The 24,543-nt window shown below is 49.5% G+C and overlaps 1 protein-coding gene across 3 annotated transcripts in view; it reads left to right on the top strand.

The window, feature by feature from the left end:
* BSN (bassoon presynaptic cytomatrix protein) overlaps window positions 1-24,543 on the top strand; it is an 88,789-nt gene that overhangs the window by 41,567 nt on the left and 22,679 nt on the right. For 2 of the 3 annotated variants that reach the window (XM_030283536.4, XM_030283535.4), the window contains exon 3: window positions 3,344-4,150. The exons of the other annotated variant lie outside the window; for it this stretch is intronic. In XM_030283536.4, the coding sequence (XP_030139396.4) occupies window positions 3,344-4,150 (807 nt within the window). The remainder of the gene's footprint in view (window positions 1-3,343; window positions 4,151-24,543) is intronic. 3 annotated transcript variants of the gene reach the window in all.

The following is a 24,543-nucleotide window of genomic DNA, read 5'->3' as shown; positions in this document are numbered from 1 at the left end:
TGCCTTGGACAGATGTCTGTCTTCTTGTCCCCTGCAGGCCCTACCTTTGCCTTCTTCAAGCAGAAGACTCTTCCAGCCTCCTAAAATTTCCTCTTAAAAATGAACATCAGCACACAGCAGTTTTCTTAGTTCTTTTAGAGCTCTTGGATGCAAAATTATTCAGTTCTGCCAAATTTAAATATCTTCTGGTGCTGGTAGATGTTGTTGAATGTTCTTCTCGATTGCTAATAGGACGGAAACACTTCATCCTCATAACTAGTGTAATCCTTTTTGTTCCCAAATGTTCCAGGACAGTGATTACAGCATGTCCATCATATCTGTCTCATTAGCATCTCTTCCATCTCCACCCAGTGATGGACCCCCGTCCTTTCTAGGAAAAGTAAATCTTTACTAGGAAGATGTAAACCTTTACTAATCCAACCCCTGAAACATTTGATTTGGTGAAGAATTGGGCAAACAGGACACAGAAATAGATGGTATGGGATTATTTAATTGACTTGCATCACCATCCTCTAATAAATGTTTCTCTTCTAGCTTGCAGATTCATCATGCAGGGGGAAGATGCCCAGAAAACATAGAGAGAAGTAGGGGAAAAGAGTATGAAAAGAAAGATTTTTTTATACTATTTCTTTATCACCCAGGCTTTTCTCTTCTCCTTTCTCCTCCTTAGGGGAAGGATCTTTGGCAAGACAACTCAGCCCTTCCTCTTTGCTATTTTCCCTGCAGCATCCTTTAAGTTGTCTTTGATCTGTGTAACCCACATGGTGTGTCATCGGTTGCATCAGTGGAGGCCAGCCAGGCAATTTGTGATAATCCCAACTCAATTTACATTTCAAATGCTTGCTCTGGGAGCTCGTGCCCCACTGTATTTCCTGCAGCTTTCTCCTGCTCCCCAGGACAGATGTTCCTCAGCAGTTCCTCACCAAGTCACCAAGGGCAATTGGATGCTCCTATCCCATCTAAAACACCCCCTGGCTTCTTCCTATCTGGGTGGTAGGTTCATTGTGAAAAGTGAGAAAGTTACAATGATCCCATTGTTCTTCAGCCCTGAGCTGAGGGAGGTCCTGGTGGGCTTGTCCATGAGGCATACGCAGCTCCTGTGGCCCCAGGAGCCAGGCACAGTGCCTCCCACTGCCTGGGTTTTCCTGGAGGAGCCTTGGCCAAAGGCAGAGTGGGGGGCTGTGTGTGGCACAGGGAGGGAGTGGATCTCCTCTTCCCCCAGTTTCCACCTCACTAAGGGTCTTAAAGTGCAGGGAAAGAGATTATGCGGAGAGGGAAGATTTGAATTTCTTGCATCCTGGGAACAAGAACCTGAATAGAAAGGATTTGTTCTCCCTTAATTTGAGCTGATGGGGATGGTGGGCAAAGCTGATGGGATTTTGGTAGACACTCTCTTGAAATAGAACTGTGGGAAAAAATTCCAGGGGGTGTGAAAGCAAAAATAACACAAGAAATTCTGGATGTCAGAAGAGAGGCAGCAAGACCCTAAGAAATTATAAAAACTAAAGTACTATTTTCAGGAACTAAATATAATGTGGCTCCTTTGGAACAGCTTGGAGAAACTAAAATGTAGCGCAAAATTGCTGGGGAAAATTGAGGCTGTTTTCCCTCGGCTCCAAGTCAAGGACTTGAGCGGAGGCTGGTGTAGAGAGTGGCGTGGGAGCTCAGCAAGTACAGGGAAGTCTGGGAAAAGCACAGAGCTGATGTGCAGCCAGGCTTGTAAGGTGATGGGGAGAGTTTTGCTGGAGGCAATGCCAAGCCTTGGCACCCGGCATGTGCTGGGCAGAGAGGGGTGTGGTGGGCAGGTGGAGGTTTCATCCACCCCCCATGAATTTGAACCCAGCTTTTCTAGCTGATCTGAATTTCCTCTGGTTTTAAAAGTTTATTATTTGAAAGCTGGCCTTTATGAGAACCCTTCTAGTGAGGGAACTTGTAACAGGGGGTTTAGGGCTTATCTACCTCACCTCTTGAGAACTTGCCATCATGCCCCATCATGAGACCTACAATAACACCCAGCTGCATCTCTGCAGGCAGCTCCTGCAAGCACAAAAAGGTTGAAATGTGCCTGTTTGTGTGATTGGAGTACAGGGGGAAAAGCTCTGTGGCCAGGTTATGAATCACCCCTGCCTCCAACCGTAGGACCAAAAGGCCAGGCAGACCTGGAGCTGTGGGACTGGGCAAGGTGATTAATGTCTGTGCAGCAGGGATTAAGCTGAGCCTTAGAGGTGATCCATAACACTGGAATGAAGAGATGGTTTCCAGAATGAAAGGCAGGAAAATCCACACCTTGTGCAGTGGGTGCAGGCCTGTGGGATGTGCAGCCTGCAGAGAGCACAAGGCCCAGGAGCTGTTGGGTGCTGCCCCTGCCAGGCTCTGTGTCTGCTCTGGTTTTTGAGAATATTCTGGTCCTTTTTGCCACCTTAGTTGCTTGTCTCAGAGAAGTCTTTTGCAAGCAGACCTGGCTGTCCTGCTGACTGTGCTGTATATTAATACTTGTGGAGCTGCTGAGCATCCTGGTGATTCCTCATACGGAAAGGCTCTACAGCCTCTTTAATTAACTTAATTTAGACATTAGTGTGTCACAGGGAACATCTCTCGTGGGGAAAGTCTTTCGTTTATCACCACTTAGCCAGGGAACTGTTCTATTTTTCATTTGCATGCAAAAGTTCATTATGGTGAGAGTGAAAATTAACCCTTTGCTCCCCAGCCTGCACTTCCCTTCCTGGAAGTGCAGATGCACTGTGCAAGGAGCAGCACTCTTTGCACTCCCTTATAGCATTCCAGAGCCAAATTTTGAGATGGAGTGGGCATCTTCTGATTCCAGAAGATTCCCATCTTTTGAGGTGGGCATCTTCTGATTCCAGAAAATCCATCTCTGCTAGCCCCAGGGAATGCTGAGCATGGCACAGTGGTGTTTCCTCATTTAGCCTTGGCTATTCTCTTTGGTATCTCTGGTCACCAAGCAGGAGGGAAAAAATGGGCTTTGGGAGTTGGTGGAGCTATGAGCCCTCAGAAAGGCCCCTCTTTCCCCAGGAGAGGCAGAGCCTCATGGCAAGCAGTCACTTCGCAGCAGAAGCCTTGGAAGCAGACCAAGGCTAATTAAAGCTGGCGTTCATGCTGGCTTGCTGTGCCATGGGTACCTGTGACAGATGGGGGCTGCTTGCCCTGACTGCAAGGTACTGCTAGAGAAGAACACGGTACCAGAATGTCTTTCAGGGGCTGATGACTGGTTCCTGTGGCTATGTGGGGTCTGCTTGGGGAGAGGTAAGGGTGTGCTGGGGCTACCTGCAGACAGCTGTGCCTACCTATCATTCACTGCCCATGTGCTCTCCTTGTCTCACAGGTGAAGGAGTGGCTGTGCTTGAACTGTCAGATGCAGCGGGCGCTGGGGATGGACATGACCACCGCTCCTCGCTCCAAGAGCCAGCAGCAGCTGCACTCCCCTTCGCCGTCCCCCTCCCAGTCCCCAGCCAAGCACCCGCAACCCCCGGCTGCAGATAAGACCCCACCAGCCCCCCGCCCCCTGCCACAAGAGCAACCCAAACCTCAGCCCACAACGCCGCAGAGGGAACCGCACGGCCAAGGACAGCCAAAACCTCAGGAGGCGGCCAGGTCCTCCCCGCAGCATCAGGCCAGATCCTCCCCGCAGCATCAGCAAGCCAAGCCTTCCCCCTCTGAGCAGAGAAAGACGCCAGGAGATGCAAGGGCAAAGCCTGCCGCCCCGGCCCCTGGGGCTGGAGCACCAGAGCAGCCCCAGGAGGGGCTCACAGGGAAGCTCTTCGGCTTCGGGGCATCCCTCCTGACCCAGGCCAGCACGCTCATGTCTGTCCAGCCAGAGGCCCCTGCTCCGAGCCAGCCGTCTCCTGGCAAAGTGCCTCCAAAAATTGTCTTCAGCGACGCCAGCAAAGAGGCTGGTCCCAAAGCCCCAGGGGCACAGGGCCGGGCTGGTGCCGCGCCGGCGGCGAAGCCGGGCAAAGCGGAGCAGGGTGTCAAGCCAAAGGAAGTGCCGAAAGCAAGGGTCTCGTGCCCCCTCTGCAAGGCGGAGATCAATGTGGGCTCTAGTGAGCCCCCCAACTACAACACCTGCACAACCTGCCGGCAGCAGGTCTGCAACATGTGCGGCTTCAACCCCACGCCTCACCTCGTGGAGGTAAGGGGGCTGGCGGGGGCGGGCATCTTCTGATCCAGGGGTGCGTGCTCTCTCCTTGCTTAAAAGGGAGAAAAGATGGGGTGCTTGCTTTCAAAGGTCTGTAAAAAAGCCTTTACAAAACTGCTGAAGACAGTTTCCTCCTGGGGCAGGCTGCAGGGCTGGAGTCTGTTGTCCTTCACCTCTTGGCAAAGACATGGATTTCATGTGTGTACACTGAATTCATACTGTTTTCATGCAAGGAACAGAACAAGGCATGGCTGTTTTTAAGGGCACCCCCAGCAGTGCCCACTGCTCGCCAAAGGTGTCCAAGGGTGAGGTCATGCAAGTGCCAGTCACCAACTAGTGTCCTTCTCCTGTTGCTGTGGATGGAGGCCTTGGCCAGACTGGAGATGAGGCTGATGAGGGATGTTCTGCAGCTCCTGCATTCTCAAATGGTGAGGCAGCAAGGATGATGATACAGGGGAAGAAAGTGCCAGGGCCTCAGCAAGAGGAGCTTGGGTGCAGGACAATGGAATGGGCTGTTCATTGGGTGGATGTGGGGATGCCCAGTGTTGTATGGATGTGAATTGGATGGTGAATTCTGCAGCCTGCTGAGATGGAGTGCAAGGAGAGGAGAACAGAGACTGAGATAGTCTGAAATCCATCCAATCTTACCTGTTATAGTTGAGAATGTCTCTGAATTGTGATGCCCACAGAGATCATCTTCCCAAGCACCAAAGAAGCACCATAGCCAATTCTAGCCACTGGTGGCTAGAGAGGAGAGTAGTGCAACTGGTTCAGCTGGAGCATCCTCTGACCCCTTCCACCTTGGGAGCTAGAGGGACATCTTCCAGGCCCTTCACCCCCTCCTGGACAAGTGATTTGAGACCCTGACCAGGGGAGGCCCAGGGCTTGCTCCTGGAAGTGCTGCAGCTCACAGACAGTTAAGACACAGAATTGATAACATCAGCACATGGAGAAGTTAATGGGAACTTGAAATGACCAGAAGTAGGATTGCTAATCTTGGATCTGTTTCATGGCAGATAATTGCATTTTATGTGCCTGGCTCCTCCCTGCAGTGTCAATTATACCCAGTAATTTTCTGTTCTTCCTGAAGCTGCTGCTGCTGCCACTGCTTCACTAGTGGTCACGTTGGCAGTGGAGGAGATGCCTTCCCAGAGTGTCTGTGGAGGTGCAAACCCCCCAGATGGCCATTTCAGTGTACACAATGCTGTTTTCAATGCCAGTGCTCTTCCCCTGCTGTTGCTCCCACCACTGCCTGCACCCTGCCCTGGGGCCTTGAGTGAGGAAAGCTGTCCAAGTGTTTGTTCTTTGGGTAGGGCTGAACCCCGTGTTGGCATGCCCCTGGGCAGCAATGTGTTCCCAGGCTTCAGAAAGCTCATGGATTGGTGAAAAGGCTTTAATGCTTGCTGGCACCTGGCTCCTAATTAATTAACTAGAGAATTAATTTGGGGTTGGGTTGTAGCCAGTAACGTGGTGATCTCTGCATGTACCAGGGAAAGGTGAGCTCTCCTCAGCCCTTGTCTCCAGGATCACTAACTGACACCTGGGATTAAATTTCAGATTTTGAAGGCTGGACTCTGCCGAGGTTCCCAGAGCTCTTGAGCAAATGCCTTCAGACACCCTTGGGCAAACCCACCCTGGCATGTATGCTCCTCTTAGTGTTTCTTACTGCAGCTCATCCCTGCAACATCTAAGAGCCTTCACATGGAATTAAGACCCACAGCAAGGTCTTCCCTGGGCGTTGTGCTGTCATGGGTTTTGTTTCCCTTTACACTGAACCTTTGTCCAGCTCTGCATGGTTTATGGGATTTATTTTTATAAGAGTTGAGGAAGAAATGCAACACTTGTGCTGTGGATGTTTTTAACAAAAACTTTCTGAGGAAAGGAAAGCATCACAAGGTCTGTTAATGTGGTTGGGCTTTAGGTTTGCTCGATCTTCTGGGAAAATTGCTCTGTGGTCTGATCTCTTTTTGCCTGCAGCTCACATGGGCTTGTCCCAAGCCCTGAGGTTCATGCAAATACCAGAATTCACTCTTTGAAGTAGTGAGGCTTGATCCATTAATTGCTTGATGAATTAGGACCTTAGCTATAAGCTGTCCTTGGAAGTTGTGTGAAAACTAATGAGGGATTTGATCCCAAGTCTGGTAAGTGCAGAGGAGTTCGAACTGTGGGTGAGATTGGCAGCACACTCTGTACACACACCTGGAGCTTGGGCAAGGCTTCACCCTGGGCCCAAAAAGCATCAGTCACAGGGAGGGAGAGGGCATGGCCCACAGTGTCCTGGTTTTTGGAAAAAGGATGGAGTTTTGCAGGAAAATAATGGTAAAACCATGTGTTTCCTGCAAATAAAGTTGTATTGTCACTTCCAGAAAGCAGCAAAGGCTGTTGCCCCTACTTGCAACCCCCTAAAACTTCTGATTTCCCTGGAAAGATGTGTTATTATACCCATGGTATTTTCATTCCCATCCCACTCCTGATCTAAAGATGGAGTCGGAGGCTCTGTGTCCCTGCTGTCCCCTCCCACCCTCTGCAGCTGCCTGGGGAGGTATCCAAGGAGCTGCCTCCTCCCCAGCACTCTGTTCAGCCAAGTGCACTCAAAACCTACCAAAATGGAAGAAAATACTAAAAGTGCTAGTTTTCTGTGAACTCACTGTCTGAGCTGCATAGGTGCTGAGCTACCCAAAGAAAAGGGTAACTTGTGCTTCTGTAACTTACTGTCCTTGCTCCACTGTAGACTGATGCTTATGCAGGTGAAGGATGCTCCAAGAGTATCCCACACATGAGAAGCTGGGTCATGCCTCTGAGCCCAGAGTTTACAGATCTGCCAGCAACACTGGCTTTCCTCTGGCTTTGGGTCTTGGTGGGCATGATCAAAAGGTGCTGGTGAGGACTGGAAGCCTAGGGCATGTGAAGAGTTTAGGGATAAGGGTGGCATTTTGGCAGTACATCCCAGGAGAATGGGATGTGGACTATGGTGGCTTATGGCTCTGGAAGCTGTGACCAGCAGAGGAATTCCAGAAGCGTGCCTGACTTCCACTTCCTCTGCATGCTTGACATAATATCCAGCTTTACCATAATTACCCAGCTTTAAATAAGTTGTTTATGTGAAATACCAGGAGTACAGGTGCCTGGAGCTTCCTCCTACCTCCTCACACCTCCTCCAGGAGCTGCATCCTGGGAGCAGTACTGTGAGATGTTCTCAAGCCAGAGATGACACTCTGGGACTCTCCCAAATTCCCTACAGCCTCAGCCCAATGCCATGCAGGAAGGGAAGAGGTTTCTGTTGCAGGAAGACCGAGTGCTGGATCTTTTCACTGGGGATGTAGGAAATCTCTCCTGTTTATGGCAGAGTCTGCTGAGGGAACAAGTGATCTGGCAAGAGCTGGCTTGCAGCGTGATTGCCCTTGTGCTTGCATGATGTTCTCCCAGTAACCCCAGTTGACCCCAATTGACTCCAGGGGTTTTGTATTTAGGAACAAATGAACTATGCATGTTGTGTTACTAAATAAACATGGCAAGATGCCCCTTTGCCTAATTAACCAGCCTGAAACAGGAGCGGTGACAAGTTTCATTGCAGAACACTGCTGATTCCCAGGTGCCAGGCTGTGACCTCCAATGGGCACCTGACCCTCAGGAGAGTCCTCTTACTGATTTTTGGTACTCGCCATACCCCATCCAGATGCTAAAACTGCTTTTTTTCCCTTGATTGCCCCATGCATTGTAAAAATAACCCCTTTTTTATAACACTTATGTTGTCATAGGTGGTGCTGCTGCATTGCCCTGTCTAATCTCACCAGTTAATGCTCTTGGACTCCTTATTACATGCATTATATGCACATATAATATAGTAAATGCCTATCATATGTTGGTGAGACACAAGAACAGGTTTCCCAGGGAAACTGTGGACTTTGCATCCCTGGAAGTGCTCAAGGCCAGGTTGGATGGGCCTTTGAGTAACCTGATACAGTGAATGGTGTCCCTGCTCATGGTAGGGGGGTGGAATGAGATGAGCTTTAAGGTCCCTTAAAATCTGGGATTCTGTGATTATCCTGGGTGTGGTATCACAGGAGCAGTGTTTTCTTGAGCCCTTCATGGGACATGCCCTTCTGCTGCTCCCCTTGTACCTGCAGCCAGGTACAAACCAGCCCATTCAGATGGATTTCTTGCAGAGTGTTTGTGATCCCTGTATCAAATACTGTCTGGAAAGCCCCGGACCTCTCTTTTCATCACGATGCAAGAGCTCCCGCAGCATAAAATTGGTCTCTGAGCAGAACAGCTCCCCTGGGTGGGCTGCTGCACTGCTCAGGTTCGAGATGCTGATGCTGAGGATGGGGCTGACCTGCCCTACTTGCAGAAGCAGCCGCGGCAGCTCCTGCGCTCGGCTGCAAGGAGGAATGCCTGGGAAAACGACTTCAGGGAGATGGAAAAAGCTCTCTGAGATCAGCCTTTGTGCAGAACAGGGTGTCGCTGCCGGCAGCCGGAGGATGGGTTAGAGAAGGAGAGCCGAGGAAAGGTTTTGTGCCAAAATTATTTTGGTGTCGGCACATACGTTTCAGAGAAGAGCTAAAAAGAGCAGGGAGGAGCGTCGGGCTCCTGCCTCACCTGCCCTCGCAGCCGGGGGAGCCGGCACCAGGAGCCTGTATTGCCTCCCTGCCCCCTTCCCAAGGCTCCCTGCTCTCGCTGGGAATGTAATTAGCTCCCAAGCAAAGAGGATTAGCGGGGTTAAGAGAGACTCCAGCTCAGCACTGTCCTGGGGTGGAAATTCCAGCCCCGGTCTGTCGTCTGGGGCCATTCCCCTCTCCTTCCAAGGCAGAAAAGCAGGATATATGTGCCTTAAGAAGAACCTGCCTCCTGCCCTCTGGAGCGCAGGTGTCTGTGCTGGGAATCCAGCAGCTCTCCATCTCAGAGAGCCCTGTGTCCTTCATGGGATGATCAGAAATGCTTCCCAAAGAGCTGCCTGCCTTCGTAGGGTGACAGGGAGGGTGAGTGACAAGTAGGGACAGGGGCTTAAAGTTTTCAGGCATCATTTTCCCTTAGGAATCCAGGTCCTGTTATTGTCCTGTTGTTCCTACCAGGCTCAAAGGGCAGAAGAATTCTGCAGCTCCTGATGGAGCAGGGAGCAGCTGTTGTCAGACACCCTTTTGAGGCTGTTTTCCCTACGTCAAGTGTCCTGCAATGACAGCTTGCAGTGTCCCTGAAGCTCAGATGGGTGCTAGGATGGCCGAGTCCTCTTTCCAGGGATACGAGGAAAAGCAAACTGCCACGCTTGAAAGGTAGGCAGGGGGTTGGACCCTGGAGTTTTCTGCAGGAGAAAGAGGTACCCAGAGATGCAGGGCACAGGGTGCAGTAATTGCTGGGTTTCTCCTAGATTTTTGTGCAGAAAACATGATTTTGAACAATACCCCAGCCCTGAGGGTATGAATATTTGGGTCAGTCACATAAACTTAAGTCAAACTGAGAGCTCTGCATAGTGGCTCTGCAGGAGAGGAAGGCGGTTTCGCTGGCCTGAGCCCTCAAATCCTGTTAAAGGCTGGTAATTAACAGCTCGCTGTGACTCAGGAGTTTTCTGAACCTGCTGTAATTAAGCTGGTTCCTGCTGCTGGGCTGGGCAGCACTAGGCTCCCCAACAGCTCCTCCTGCATGGGGCTGGGGTCATCCTAACCTTGCAGACAAGTCTGAATTAAGAATGGGGTCCCACCTGATGGGTGATGAGGAGCATCTGTAGGTGCTCCACTTATGCAGTCCGTGTTTCTGTGCTGGACCTCACGGCTGGATTTTCTGCAGAACTCCATTAGGTGCTGTGTCTGCTGCTGGCTCTTGTCTTCTGCTGGTTGTGTTTTTGGAACTTCTGGGGCTGCTCTGCACACTGGGGTTTGCCTTGCTATGCCTGCTCTCAGCCTGCTCTCAGCTTCTGGCCACTGCTGTTCCTTTCTTTAATCAGTAAAAAAGTCCAGAGCTCCAGGTTCCTTTCTTGTTTTAGCTGCAATTATATTATTAAGGGACAAATGTCAGCTGTATGTGGACCCTGCTGATTGATACTTCTGAGGCAACCGCTGCCCACACTGCAGATTGTTTTCAATGGTTCATAAAATTGAACAATATTTTGAGAGGAGTGACAGTGGCTGAGCAAAGTAGGGGATTTCTGCCTTTTAAATGAAGATATATTTGAATGAACGATGCTTCTCTGATGCCAGGCTGGTTTTCCAGAGCACATTTGCTGTGCCCTAGGACTTGGAGCTGCTGCCTGTTGTATTGCTGTGCTCCTGGGCTAGCAAGCTGCTAGGGCCAGCAGTGCCAAGGTGTCTCCAGAGTTGTCTTGCTGGGAAGTGAGTGGATATGTCAGGATCAAAGCCTGAGTGCTTGCTGTGGCTCAGGCAGTCAAAAGATTTGGGCTTATAACAGGCAGCCCTTTGGCTTTGGGGAGATCAATATTGCTTCTGGGCCAGCCTGTAGTGCTGGAGGTGAGGTGGCAGCAGGACACACGTGATACCTGAGTCTCCACTGCAGTTGTCCTTCTCAATAGTCTGTAAGAGCTCTTGGAGCCACCATCTCGCTGTGGGTTCTGCTTTAATTGGTGGTGAAATTTCATCTTTGTGGTATTGATTATGGTTTCCTAGAAAGTGACAAGGAAAAGTTTGGGGAAATGCTTTTTGCCCATATAACATGAATAGGTCCTCATGACAGCTCTTCTCCCTAGCTAAGTTTTGACAGCTTTTCCCAGAAAATGCTTATTTTGGCAGGTATTGCACATCTGCTTCTCAGGGGTGATGGTATTCTGTCTGTGAAACTCCCACAGAGTCGTCCTTCAGAAAGTTGCTCAAGCCATCCTTGAGCAGACAGGGACAGTGACCTTGCAGCAGGGACATGGACACAGACGTACGGGGCCATCACTGCAAGGGCATTGGATATTCTCACCAGTTGGGTGCCATGAATATTAAAATTCACCAACATGGGAAGGGCCTGAGTAACTTTCCATCACCCAACTGAGGTTTCACAGTTTGGAACAGCTCCAGGAAAGGCTGAGAGAAGATCAATAACTGCCCTAGTGCACCCTGTTAGGGACTTTTTTGACCTTGAGAAGCTTTGAAAAGAGTTACTGTTGTGCACATGAAAGGTTGAAGGCAGCAAAAATAGGCAAAGTGGAAGCACAGAGAGGAAGCAGGACAAGCTAAAGCTGCCATAGTGTTTTATAGATATCAGAAAGAGTTTCATATATATGTACTGGAGAGCAAAAAAACCCCAGTTCATTCACAAAATTCAGGTCACCTGGTTCTAGCACAGGGTTTTCTAAGCCTTTGCTTCTGCAAGTCAGGCCCAGCAGCCACGCTGGTGGGGCAGCCCTGGAGCTCTGTGCCTCGAGGAGCCTTGTGCCTCTCTGCTGCTTTGGGCAGTATCGCTGATGTCCACTGCAGCACCAACCCAGAGATGTCCTCTTAGCACCCTTAGGTGAGTCCCCTCACAGGAAGCTGGTGCAGACCTCAGTGGACACCTCTCTTGGGCACACAGCTGGCAAGGGGGAAAATTGAGGGGGTTCCTGTGTCGCCCTCCTAATGCTGTGCCAGGTGCAGAAAAGAGCAGGAGATGATGGAGGGAGGCAGGGGAAGAGGAAGGCAATGGTACAGAGGAGGCAGGGAGCTCTCAGGGGAATGGGGACAGCCTGGACACTCATTCCTGCTCCTGCTGTGCCTTGCATTGAACAGTGAGTGTCTGAAGAAGCTCAGAATCAGTCCCCAGTGCAGGGACTGGTACCCAGCATCAGGAGGTTATTGCCATCTCTACGCTGGGAGACAAAGTGCTTGATCAGAGGGGTTTGGATCGCACTTGGATCATGTTTGTGATGGTCAGCTTTATGAGATGGCTCCTTAGGGTCTGGTAGATATGGCAGCACTGACCCCTGACCCCAGGCTGCTTGGTGGATTGTGTGGGCTCCTGTGTCCTAGACCTCTCCCTTGCAGGGGGAGTTGGATTGGAGGAACCTTTGGAGCAGCATGTTCTGAGCAACACTGTGGGGGCTGGTGGTCCCTGAGCAGGTACCAGCAGCAGATGATGAGAATGGTGGGACCGCCTAAATCAGAGTCTTGGTCTAAAGCTTGATGGGCAGACAGAAGAAACAGCTCTTTTAGTGGGAGATGGTGAGAGGATTTGGCTGTTCAGCTCCTGTTTCCACCCCTGTGAGCAGCCACAGCTTATCCTGATGGGCTCACAGACCATTATACAACCTGGATCTTTCTTCTTTCTATTTTTTTTAATAACATGCCATGTTAATGCTTTATTTGGGAACATGTTGGGACACTTAATCGAGCGTTTAATTGGCTTTGTAACAGTGGATTTCTGAGTGGGCTGAGAAGAAGGCAGCTTTAGGGCTGGGCTGCAGTTGGTGATGCTCAATTTTCCAGCTGTGATGGGAGCATCTTAGACTGAGTTTGCTGGTGTTGATCCACTTACCAAAGCACCATCGTTTCTCCTGTTGAGCCCAGTGGCATTTTTTCAGTTGTATCCTACATCTGAAAAGGTCCTTGGAACAAAATGAGATTGAGGAGAGGGGCTGCCAATGGTGAAGTGAGTGGCCACGTTTGGAAAGAATCCAGTGGGAATGCTGATGATGGGATGAGATTGTTGGGGATGGGTTTTGCTAGTTCAGGCCAGGCTCTTATGTTGATTCCTTTTTTGCCACATCCAAACTGTGCTGATAAAGTCCATGGGCAGGACAAGCCCACATGGGCAGTGGTCAGTGGAAGGACATTGGTGCTGTGCTGCTGAAAAAAGTCCATGCCTTTATCAGAGTGTGCTATTGAAGGCTGTGTCCTTCTGTAAGGATCAGCAGGACCTGAAAGACAGTTTGTGGCCTCTACAACTCAGCCAATGCAGCGGTTCACTCTGATTTAACATTGTTCCACATACCATTGTAGTTCAGGATTCCCCTTGCTGTGTGCTGGGATTCCCTGTTTTCCCAACTACACGTGTGCTGGGGTGAGCCGTGCAAGCTAAGGACTGAGATCCCATCTCCCACCGAGTATATACTGGCTGTTTGAGAAAACACTGCTGGGCAAGGGAAGAAACGACATTTACTTCTGTGGAAAGAAATGGCATTATTGGTCTGGTTAAAAATTACTGCTCAGGAGGGGGCCAGCTGGGTGTTCCTGTTCTTCCTCCATTAAATCATAGGATCATTGAATGGTTTGGGTGGGAAGGGATCTTAAAGCCCATCTGGTTCCAATCCCCCTATCACGGGCAGGGATGATCAGGTTGCTGGTGGGGCTTTGCTGGAGGGACACAAGCTTGTCCCATCAGGTGGCACTACCAGGAGATGTGGAATGGGGAGCTGGGCCCTCACCATCATCCCTCTCCTCAAGTTTCCCTGCTTTGCAGCATGAACTCTGTACTCCTGTGAAACAAAGCCTTCCTCTGTGGTGGAGAGGGAGGCCTTGTATAATTAATGTCTAATTAATGCTGCTGGGGAATCGGGGCGCTGCAGTGCTGCAGTGCCTGGGACTCAGCCAGGCTCCAGTGCAGCCATTCTCTGCTGGGCAGCAGTGAGGAGCAAGCACTGCCAGCCAGGGCACTTCAGCCTCTTACTTCAAAGCACAGAACCTCACAGCATGTGAAAAGGCAGAAAGCTGAATGGACTAGGGAGGTGCACTAAGGAGCTGCTCCTTCCTCCTCCCCCTGGCCTGGTTACTGGGCTGATAAGCTGTGGAAGGTGGATGGCACCAGCCTAAAGCAAAAATAAACACCAAAGTGAAATAGAAAATGAAAGCAAGCTCGTTCTTTGAGGCATACCGGGACTCTGAGCCTGGGAAGGTCTCTGAATGGATATTTTGAGCAACATTTCATTCTTACATTACAATGTTACATTCTTACATTAATAGATAATGGTTCTCAGTCTCGGCAGTGGAGCTGTTAGTGTGGCCTGTGGCCCCCTGACAGCCATCTTTCCAATGATTTTTCTGTCACAGGGGTCAGGGACTGAGTGGAAACACATGATGAATGCCTTTCTGGGTGACATTTGCTATGGAAGTTGAGTAGAAAATGTTTCACAGGGACACTTTTTCTTCTGGAGTTGTGAGGTCCTCATAGAAGGTGGGTCCCCACGTGGCACCCCAGGGCAGGTGCTGGATGGCAAAGCCCCAGATGCTAGAAATTGGTTTGTTTATACTAATTTTCTGTTCTTCCAGAGGAAATTCTTGCATGGCTTCTGGGGACCCACATCCTGGCATGAGGAAGAGTTGGGTACCAAACTTCTACAGGCACTCTGATCCCCTCCAGGGAGTTCATCTGCGTCTTACCTACTTAAAAGCCTTGCCACAGGATCTTGTGAACCCTGGCTTACTCCATCTGCATTTTCTCCACAGAGCAGAAAAGGGAATGATAGGTTCCTCCATTTTCCACTCCCTGTTCATTTCCTTGCCCTCTCTTAACCCATTCGGCACAGATCATCATCCCTGCCCCTGTCATTTCAACTGAAAGCTTCCTTTTCCTATGTGTCCCTATTTTTTTGTACCTAAGAGCAGGTGCTCCGCTGAGCAGACAGCAGCCATGCTGCAGCTTCCTTGGTGGTGAGACAGGATTCCTTAAAAAGCCAAATGCTTCCATAGCCTCTTTCTTCACATAAGGCTGTAAACTAGGTCCCTTCCAACAATTGGGAGGTAGGAGGGATTAGCCATTATTAATGTAAGTGATTGTAATTGTAAGCCAGGGCATTAACAGAGATGCTTATGCTTGATCCAGTAATGATTGCACTCCTTCTTCAATTTTTATCCTTTTCCTGCTCCTGTGAGCAAGTGGAAAGGCGTTTCCAGAGCTTGGGCTTCTGCTTTTCCTTCCCTTGTGTGTTCACCCTGAAGTATTTAGAGAACATAAGCACTATTTAGAAGCCACCAGGGGATAAAATGCTCCATCAAATGTGTGATCATTCCCTGAGAAAATGAGGAGTTATTAAGGAAATGTCCCTTGAGAAACTGAAAAAACTAAGGAGAGTGCCAGAGGCTGGGCCAGCAAGGGTTCCAGTGTCTCCAGGGGCTTGACTTCTTCCGAAGGACATTGATTACTCCAGTGCAAACTGAATTTCTCTCTGCTGTGAGGATGGTGAGGCCCTGGCACAGGTTGTCTAGAGAAGCTCTGGATGTTCTATCCTTGAAGTGTTCAAGACAGTCTGGATGGGGCATGGAGTAACCTGGTCTAGTGGAAGGTATACTTGGCAATGGCAGGGGGGTGGAACTAGATGATCTTGAATGTCCCTTCCAACCCAAAGTATTCTAGGATTCCATGATCTCCCAGAGGGAATGCCAGCATCTACTTGGGGCTGATTACCTCCAGCGCTGGGGGTGATGATACAGGGCTCCACCTACAAGTGGCTGCTCTGCCATCCAATTAATTTTAATGTAAAATCCCCCAAACTTCAAAGGCAACCCTGGCCAGGCATAAGAAAATCGATAAGAAATGGGACACAAAGTTTAAAGCAGGAACATAGCCACACCCTCAGGAAACTGAGCAGGAGCTCATGTGACTGCCCTCTGGCAAAAGGACATCCAAAATTATTTATTACTTTGTGTACTTTGCCAAGAGTTTCTAAATATGTTCCTTCAAATGGCACCTAGAGAAGTGTGATCTAGGCAGTACACAAAATGAGCTGTTACAAGTAAGCAGCCCATTAATAGGAATGCTGGCACCTTCTCTTTGAAAAAAACATCCTCCTTGGATTTAACATTGGTTGTTAAATTGTTGTTTGCAAACTGAATGGTGGTTGGTTTATGGTCCTGATGCAGTCACAGCCAAGCACAGGTGCGCTGAGAGCAGCGAGGAGCTGGAATTCCCAGCGAGGGCAATGCCAGGAATCCAGGAATGAAATGTGCCCCCAGCCTGAAAACAGCAGCTTGAGAAGCTCAGCCAGGGGAGCCTCCTGCACTAACAGAAAGAAATATCAAACTTTTTTTTAAAAATTGCTTTGGTTTTTTTGTATGGCAGAATGGAGTTTGCTGGGGTGGGGGTGGGCAGAGGTGTAGCCAGCTGCTGGACTTGCTGCCCAGCTGAAATGCATTTCCCTTCTGAGGCTGTTCCTAGAGCTGATTTTAAAGCTCTTTAGGAGCTCCTGGAAGCCATTCCCCAACAAAGCAAATCGTTTCAGCTAATTAAGAATCTCATGAGAAAGCCCCAGGTAATACTTTGCAACTTAAACAACTTTCTGGGGTGTTTGGAAGAGAAACAATTGGAAAGGTGCAGCTGCTGTAGTTACATTTTGTGTGTGGGACGGCTGAGTGGAGGCACAGGGATGTGGGGACACGGCTGTGGTTACTGCTGTGCTTATGCTGCTGGTCACAGTGGACATGGAACCCGGTGAAGGGGACAGGAGGAAGCTGGGATGTCACGGCTCTTGTCCCCTGTGGATGGTGTCTCTGGGCATCCTGGCAGCCGTGCTGTGGGTTCAGCCTCTGGGCACAGGGGGCTGTGCTGGCAGGTGGCACAGGGCAGGTGTGAGTAAACCATCGTCCCCAGCATACCCTGCAGTCCAGGCTCAGCTCTGGACTGGTCCCTGTGTGCTGCTGCCGTGGTCCCCAGCTCTGCAGAGGCTCAGAGAGGTACAAAACCCAGGGTGCTCTGCAGAGCATCTCCTGTGTTTCAGGCGGGGAAGATCCAGACCTGAGAGCTGTTCAGGCTCAGCCACTCAAAAATCCATGGTGATACAGGGGAAGGGAATGGTCCCAGCTTCCCTCAGCCCCATGAGCAGAAGCCAGTGGAGCCCAAGCACCCTCTTGCCAGGGCTGGAAGGCTCTGCAAGGGCTCTGCCTCCTATGCTGAGGATTATTTCAATTCTGTTTCTGCCTCACTGAGGCTGTGCTGAGCCAGCGCCAGCTGTCCCTGTCTGTGCCAAGCAGTATTTGGGAACCAGGGCAGGCTTTTGCCTGTCTCTCTGCTCCATGGCTATAGGTCCCCCACCAGCAAAGCCTTGAGCTGCCTCAAAGCTGATTCTGGCTACAACCATGAAAATGCACCAGACCCCTCAGCAGAGCATGGGGCTTTATTTCCAAAGTGTTCTCTTCACTGCTGCTTTGCCTCCTCATCTTCCCACTGCCATCTGCTCTGCCTGCTAAAATAAGGCAGCGTGCTGTGGGTGAGCGGTGCTGTGCTCAGGGAGCCTCTGCTCTGCCCAGGCTGCTCAGCACAGGGACCCTCTGCTGGCCATGCCGTGGCCTCTGGGAATGGAAAGGGAGGGTTTATCTACCCCCCTCCCCACCCTAGTTTCAGCTTTATCTCTCCAAGTTGATGGAAAGAGTGGCAAGGTATCAGGGTGATGCCTTGCAAGGGATTTGGCTTCTCATCCTGGAGATGCTCATCTCCCACCTGGGGCAGATGGTGACTTGCTGAGACTGGATGACCAAATTTTGGATAGTTTAAGTGAAATAAACCCTACATTAGAAGAGCTTAAGTCTCTAGAGAACGGTCCAAGTCCTTCATGCTGTTTCATCTCTTGATGCCCTCTCCCGTGATTTCCTTGTGAAGGAGTTACTGTAAGGAAGAAGATATAGGACCGCCTCCACCTCCCTTTTCCCTGGAATGATGAAAAGACTCAAAGGCAGATTTTCTGGGGGCCTCTTTGCACCAAAAATGTGAATACCAAGGACAGGGTGGGAATCATTCTGTGTCCTAACACACAGCAGAGCACAATCTTTCATCTGCTTTGTGTTTCTCACAACACAAAACCCAGAAGAAAGGTGAGGTTGGGAGGTGCAGAGGAGATGTTTTGCACAGTTAGCCCAGACACCTCATTGCCATGGGATACTGGAAGAGAGAGTACAACAAAACACTGGATCACAAAGGGGGGTTTTAGGGAATTGGAGACACCTTTGGGAGCGATAAGAGGGATTTCTTAATTTCAGATATCTGTTTTGGGATTTTCAGATGGGATCACTGAATGCTTTGTATTGTCCCATGCCACAGCTAGCAGCCTTTGGGCTTTATTTGTGTCATGACTGGGAGATAAGTAGCAGTCTCTGAGCTCCAACATGAAGGGCTGTTTTAGGACTTTTTTTTTTGGTTAGGATATTTTAATTGTTTGGAGCTCAAAGAGCACCTGGTTCCCAAGCCTGTTGAAGCAATAAGCATTGATTTCAGAGGGGTTTGTTTGATTCCAAATATTCTCAAAGAAAAGAAAAGCAGCCCTACCGGTATTTGGTTTGGGAATAACCCCACAAAGCGTGGATTGTGGGTATGAGGAGAGACTGGTGGTGTGGCTCTGCAGGTGTGGGCTCTGTCCAAGCCAGGGCAGGGTCCAGGCAGTGGGGCTGATCCCCGGGATGTGCATGGCTGAGTGCTGGGAGCTGTGGCAGCAGATCCCACTGGCTGCAAACTCCCCCACTCGGGTCTGCGAAGGAGCTGTGAAATTCCCCTCTTTACATAATTCCCTGGTTTACTCAGAGCTGTTAAGTATGACCAACAGTCATCTGTTTGCCGAGAGCAAATAGGACGTGAGGAGAAGAGGAGCAAACGAGCTAGGCAGAAGTATTTTTAACAAATCTGGGTTTTTCTTCAGGCTGGAAGTCAGGGGAGTGTTGCCAGCCTTTAGAGGAGCAGGTTTCTGCAGTGGCCCCAAACTACTCTTAAAGTGGAGCTTCTTAGATTACTTGAAGGGTTTAAGTGAGGTGGTTCCTCTTGTGGCTTCAGGAGCCACAAAGTCCCACAGGCATATATCTGTCTGCAGAAAGGGCAGCTTGGGAAGGAAATGCCTTCACAGATCCTATTAAATTGAGTAAATATGTGATGCATATGATTTTCTAATTATTTTTTTTAAGCAACCATTTTATGTGAACTTCATAATTTCATTCCCTTTTGGCTTCTCAGCTTCATTCTTGCTGCATTTACTCTTGAGATGGAGAATTGCAGCTCTTCCACCCCAGCAGCTGTAGCCAGTTCCTAGCTCCTGGCTCCAGGGAGACTGGGTGCTGCTGGTGGGAACATCCATCCAGGTCAGGGTCACCATCAAATCACCACATGCCAACTGGGGGGCTATCAGTTATTCCTAATTTCATTTAAAATAAGGTGGTTTTCAAAAGAATCTTAAGTTTAAAAGAAGTTCTGAAGATGATGAAAATTGAATTGGCCCCACCAAGACACATTATCCCTCTGTAGGCAGCTCATGATTCCTGACTCCATCAAAGTGCCCAAAATGTAGGCTGGAAGGAGTCAGGAAACAGTCAAGATGAGGCCAGATGGTGAGGAGAGGGGATGTTCCTGGGGAGGATGGTTTGGAACTGTACCCCAGGCAGGTGGGAGATGCTGGCTCTGCCACTCCAGCTCTGCCATGGGCAACAGGTGAGGGTGTGAAAGGCATGAGTGTAGAAAGATGCTGCTGTGTATAATTTGGGAAGTAAAATGGCTCATCCATCTCCATTGTAACAACTCATGTTTCTAGAAAGTTTCCCAGCCTTTTAGTGTAATAGTTTATTGACCTGCACAGAGCACGAAAGATTATGGGAATTAATTTTTCAAGCTTATCACTTGATTTATTCCATAAAGGTAGTTCATTTAATTAAAATATTTCTGCTGCTGGAATTAGGGCTCACAGCCTTGAAGCCTGGAGCGGAGTGCATGGGCTTTTTTTGAAGCAGCAGTCATTTAAGGTGGTCAAGCAGCACTGCCCACAGAAACCAAAACATCCAGTCCTCTAGGCACACATGTATTTCAGGGCAAAAATCATGGATGCTGATCTCCTCCAGTGATGCATCTGCTCCCCATGGAAAGACCATGGGAAAAGGGGTTTGGTGGCTCTTAGCAGTACAGCCCTGAGTACCCTCAGCCACCCCCATGTGGAGTTTCAGTCTCTGCCAGCATAGGGTTGTCTCTTGGGATAATATTTAAAAAAATAACTATTTTTAAAGCTTGGAAAGTTTTATCTGCAGGTACTGCAGGATGTTGGTTTGTGACGTCCTCAGCTTCCAAGCCATACCACTGATGGCTCCCCAGCCTGCTTTGAAATGATCCCTTGTGGTCATGAAAAAGGTTCAAACTCAGTTTGTTTCTGCTGGACTGCTTTGGGGTGAGGGGACAGGGGAAGCAGCTCCTAGGGGGAGGGAGCTGAAGTTTCTCGAAATGCTGATTTTCTTCTGGTTTGGAAATGAGTGTTTGATAGACACTTGGGGCTCTCTGCAATTTAAAACAGAGCAATCAGACAGCTTGAATATGCTTCTATCAGATGCAGCAAATTGCTAGTTGTATGGCTGGATATTTTAGTCAACACTAGTGCCTATGAAAAAAAGAAGGTTTTGGTTAAATAAGACTCCTCTGATAAACTTAGCTTTTCTTGGATTTTCTTCCATTCAGTTGGAAAAACACATAGTGTATTTGTTTTATGCAGAGTTGGCCAGGTTTCCCTTAGCAAGCATTATTTTTGCTGCAGACTTGAAATCTTCTGCATGCATGTTCAAATGGCTTCTGAGGAGTCACAGTTACTGTGTCAAACGTGTGTGAAATAGCCACCAAGAACACCTTGCACCTACACCACACCTGCTTCAACGGGAGGGGGGACCACGGTGACTGGATCTGGGCTCTGCTGGCCCTGCTTCACATCTCCTGGGCGTTATTGTGGGATTATTATCATGCAGCTGGTGTTCAGAGATGCTCCTGCTGCTGCCAACCTTGTTTGAGAAATACATCCTGATAATGGGCACTGTTAAAGATCAGGCTGGTTGGCAGGCTGATAAATCTCGTTAAGGAGTAGCCGATCACAGAGTAAATTACAATGCATGCCCAGATCGATTCAGACAAAAATGAACAATATATTACTTCGTTATCATTTGGGGAGAGCAGACTCCTGGCTCAGTGCTAGTGTTTGGCTGCTGGAAGGGGAGCTGTGCTGGATAGCACTGGAACTTGCTGAGAAGATGCAGCTTCTCGGTGGGTGCATCCCTGACAGTGCCAGAGCAGGAGCCCAGCAGCCCTCAGGGAGGGTGTGCTGGGAACAACTGCTCTGTGTTGGGGTGAGAAGGGACAGGGAGCTTGGACATGATGGAGAGCAAGAGATGCATTCCTCTCTTCTACATGGTTAGATGATGGTCATCCCAGTCTGGCCTGCAATGACTGTAAATGATCCAGACAGCTCTATAAAAGTCACATTGGAGCAAAATGAGAAAATTGGAGCTTGCTGTCCTTGGGACAGCCATAGCTAATCTGTGAAAACCAGACCAAACCCTCTGCTGCTCTAATACCATTGCCTGGATTTTATTGTGAACAGAAAATCTTCTTAATACTTCATCCATTTGGATCCAGTCTCTTGGAACTGAGCTGGTAGTTCATTTAGCTCTTTCTCTGAGATGAAACAGAGAGGAATAGTAAGGCTCAGTGAAAATAAAAATGAAAAGTGCTTTCAGCATCAGATTTGCTCTCTTGTTCCTCCTATTTTCCTTTTTCTTAAATACTCAGCACATGCTCACGTGTCACTTCCCATCATTGCACCTCCAGCTGTCCAGCCTGGACATGACTTTTCTCCTACTTCTCTGGAAAGATGCTCCATCTTGAGTCCATCCCAGGCCAGGGGCAAATTTATCTCCACCTGCTCATTGCAGAAGGAAACATCAGGTAATGGTCAAGGTAGCAGAAGATGTGTGGTGATAGCCAATGGCCAAGAAAAAACACAAGCACATCCAGACTGGAAATAACAACAGAGATAAATGAGTGTCAAAGCTGCTACCCACTGGTGGCAACTGTGGGAAATCAAGGGTGGAATGTGAAATTTGGACCAAAGTGCTGAGAGGTGACCAGGTGTAGATGGGAGTGGCTGATAGTAACAGAGAGAGTGGCCTGTTGGAGGTTGGCCTCCATGTCTCCTCACCATCCCCAGGGAAACCCACTCATGTTTATCTCCACCACCATTTCCCTGCTGGGAGGTGGCACCTCTGCTTCCTGTCCTCAAAGGCAGCTGGTTTCTTTCTGGATGTCTGTGTTAGTGCAGGAGCATGGCAGTGACACTGCTGCTCAGCAGGCCATTCCCAAGGCAATGGATGACCACCCAAAGCCCTGGGAATTGGTCCCATGGCTTTTAGACATACCAAAAGCATCAAAGTGCTCTCCTCAATATCCTACTGATTTATTTTTTTTTTTTTTTTAATCTAATGAACTGGAAGGAAATATGTTGAGTGGGGAGAGATGTCTATATATATTCTGAAAAAGCACTGGTTTCCAAATTTTGGACAGCTGTGTACCCTTTTTTAGCAGCCCCTTCACACAGCCCACACAGCACCCAGGCTCTCGCCTTCAGTTCGTTTGGAAATACACTTCCTTGATTGCAAAATAGTTTAAATCCTTTGACTTAGAAACATTCTTGCTGTTCAGAAAGGATTTTTTTTCTTTCTTTTTTTTTTTCAAGCTCCAAAAATACAGAAGGTGCTTCCTGCCACAGCAGCTGCCCTAATTTTAGAGGGGATGGAAGATGGGCAGGGATGAGCAGGGGGGGACCTGGCTCGTGGCTGTGGCTGCACAGGGATGCAGGTGATGAGAAGTTTCCAGGGTGGGAGCTGCTGGCTGTGGGGGCTTCAGCTGGATGCCAGAGCCAGGGGTTTATTCTGGGGTCCCAGCCAAATGTCCCAAACATGTTGTCCAACTGGCCCCTTGGCATTTGGGTCAGTCAAGGTGAGCTGCTTTCCCAGTTCTGTGAAATAAAATTTTTGGGGTCCAACAGTGAAATAGCAATATGAAAAAGTAGTCTGAGCCTGACTAACACCTTAGTTCCCGACAACATGGAAAAGTTGCTGGCATTTTCCTCAGCTTCTGTCAAGCCAGATTTGGGAAGGACCCTTGCTGGGAGCTCTGGGACAGGCCAGGGGACAGCAGAGCAGGATACCTGTCCACAGGTCAGCACTCCAAAAAGCCCATCCATTTACTGCAGCTGGCTGCAGTGCAGGGGAAGGGTCTGGAGCACAAGTCCTTTGAGAAGCAGCTGAGGGAGCTGGGAGGGCTCAGCCTGGAGAAAAGGAGGCTCGGGGAAACTTCAACTCCCTACAACTACCTGAAAGGACATAAGGCAGGAGGGGGTTGGTCTTCCCAGGTAACAAATTCTAGTATATGGAAACAGCCTCAAGTAGTGCCAGGGGAGGTTTAGATTAGATATTAGGAAAAATGTCTTTGCAGAAAGTTTGTCAAGCACTGAAACAGGGTTCCCACGGAAGAGATAGAATCACCACCCTTGGAGGGATTTAGAAGACATGCAGATGTGGCACTTGGGTTAGCGGTGGCCTTGGCAGTGCTGGGGGGACAGCTGGACTCGATCTTACAGCTCTTTTCCAACATAAGCAATTCCGTAATTCTATGATTCCGCCACCACTTCTGCCACAGGAGGTACTGCCCAGGATGGGATGCCCTGACCCAAGGCCTTAGCCAGTGGGGTTTGCAGCTGGGCAAGGAGCTGCAGGTGGTCCAGGCTGGTCATGCTGGTGACAGCCCCACCTGCAGCTCTCCCACAGCCGCAGAGCCTTGCGACGCTTTCCCCGTGGCGTGGCGGCATTCACCGGCCCGGCCAGCGGCCGCTGCAGGGGAATAAGCTGGACTTGGCAAGAGCACAGCTATTCCTCGAAGGCAAGCAGAGGGTAGCATTGCTATTACTCATCAAAGACTTTCAGCTGGAATAATCCTCGCTGGCTATGGGACTGCGGAGCCGCAGGGTGGGAGGCCCCAAGGGAGCTGTTTTGCTGACCCTCAGGCTCTGCCGTGGAGGGCTGGTTCATCCCTGCTGCAGCCAGGAGCAGGGAGCATAATCCCTGGGATGAGATGTGCAAGGGGAAGGGAGAGACAAGGAACAGGGCTCCGATGGCCACTGTAGCACCTGGCTGTCACTTATCTGGCTGCCCATCTCTGCTTGCCTTCCCCTCTCCATGGCACCGTAAAGGGGATGGGTTGTGGAGCTGACACCTGGCTCCTGCTCCAGGTTCCCTCTGTGTAGATTTGGGAAGGGAGAACTGGTGCAATACACACTGTCTTCCCTGCAGCTGTCACAGGGCTAGGAGGTGCCTCTGCCCATGTCCTTCCCTCCCAACACGCTTACAGCAGCTCCAGCGCTCAACCACTGTGTGCAGCTTTTTCCATCCTCTCTTTCTGTGTCTGTTTTCCACCTGAGAGAGATCCCAGCACAGAGAAGGGATGAAGTGGAGCAGATGGGAGGCAGAAAACAAGCCCTGTGAGGCAGAACTCGTCCCAGCGATCTCATTACCCTGTGCTGCTTTTAATCACATTATTGCAGTGTGAAGGCCATCAATACATCACACACTTTTAAAATAGAGCTGGGGAGGGACCATCAGCTCCATCAGCCTGAGACAGGCCACAGGAACAGATAAGAATAGTCTGTTGCTGGAAAACACATCACTGGGTGGCTTAGTCAAACACTATAAATAGCAAGGGATTGAAATAAC

This window comes from Taeniopygia guttata, chromosome 12 (genome assembly GCF_048771995.1).
Source record: "Taeniopygia guttata chromosome 12, bTaeGut7.mat, whole genome shotgun sequence".
Taxonomy (NCBI): Eukaryota; Metazoa; Chordata; class Aves; order Passeriformes; family Estrildidae; genus Taeniopygia; species Taeniopygia guttata.
This window is presented reverse-complemented; position numbering and strand designations above follow the sequence as displayed.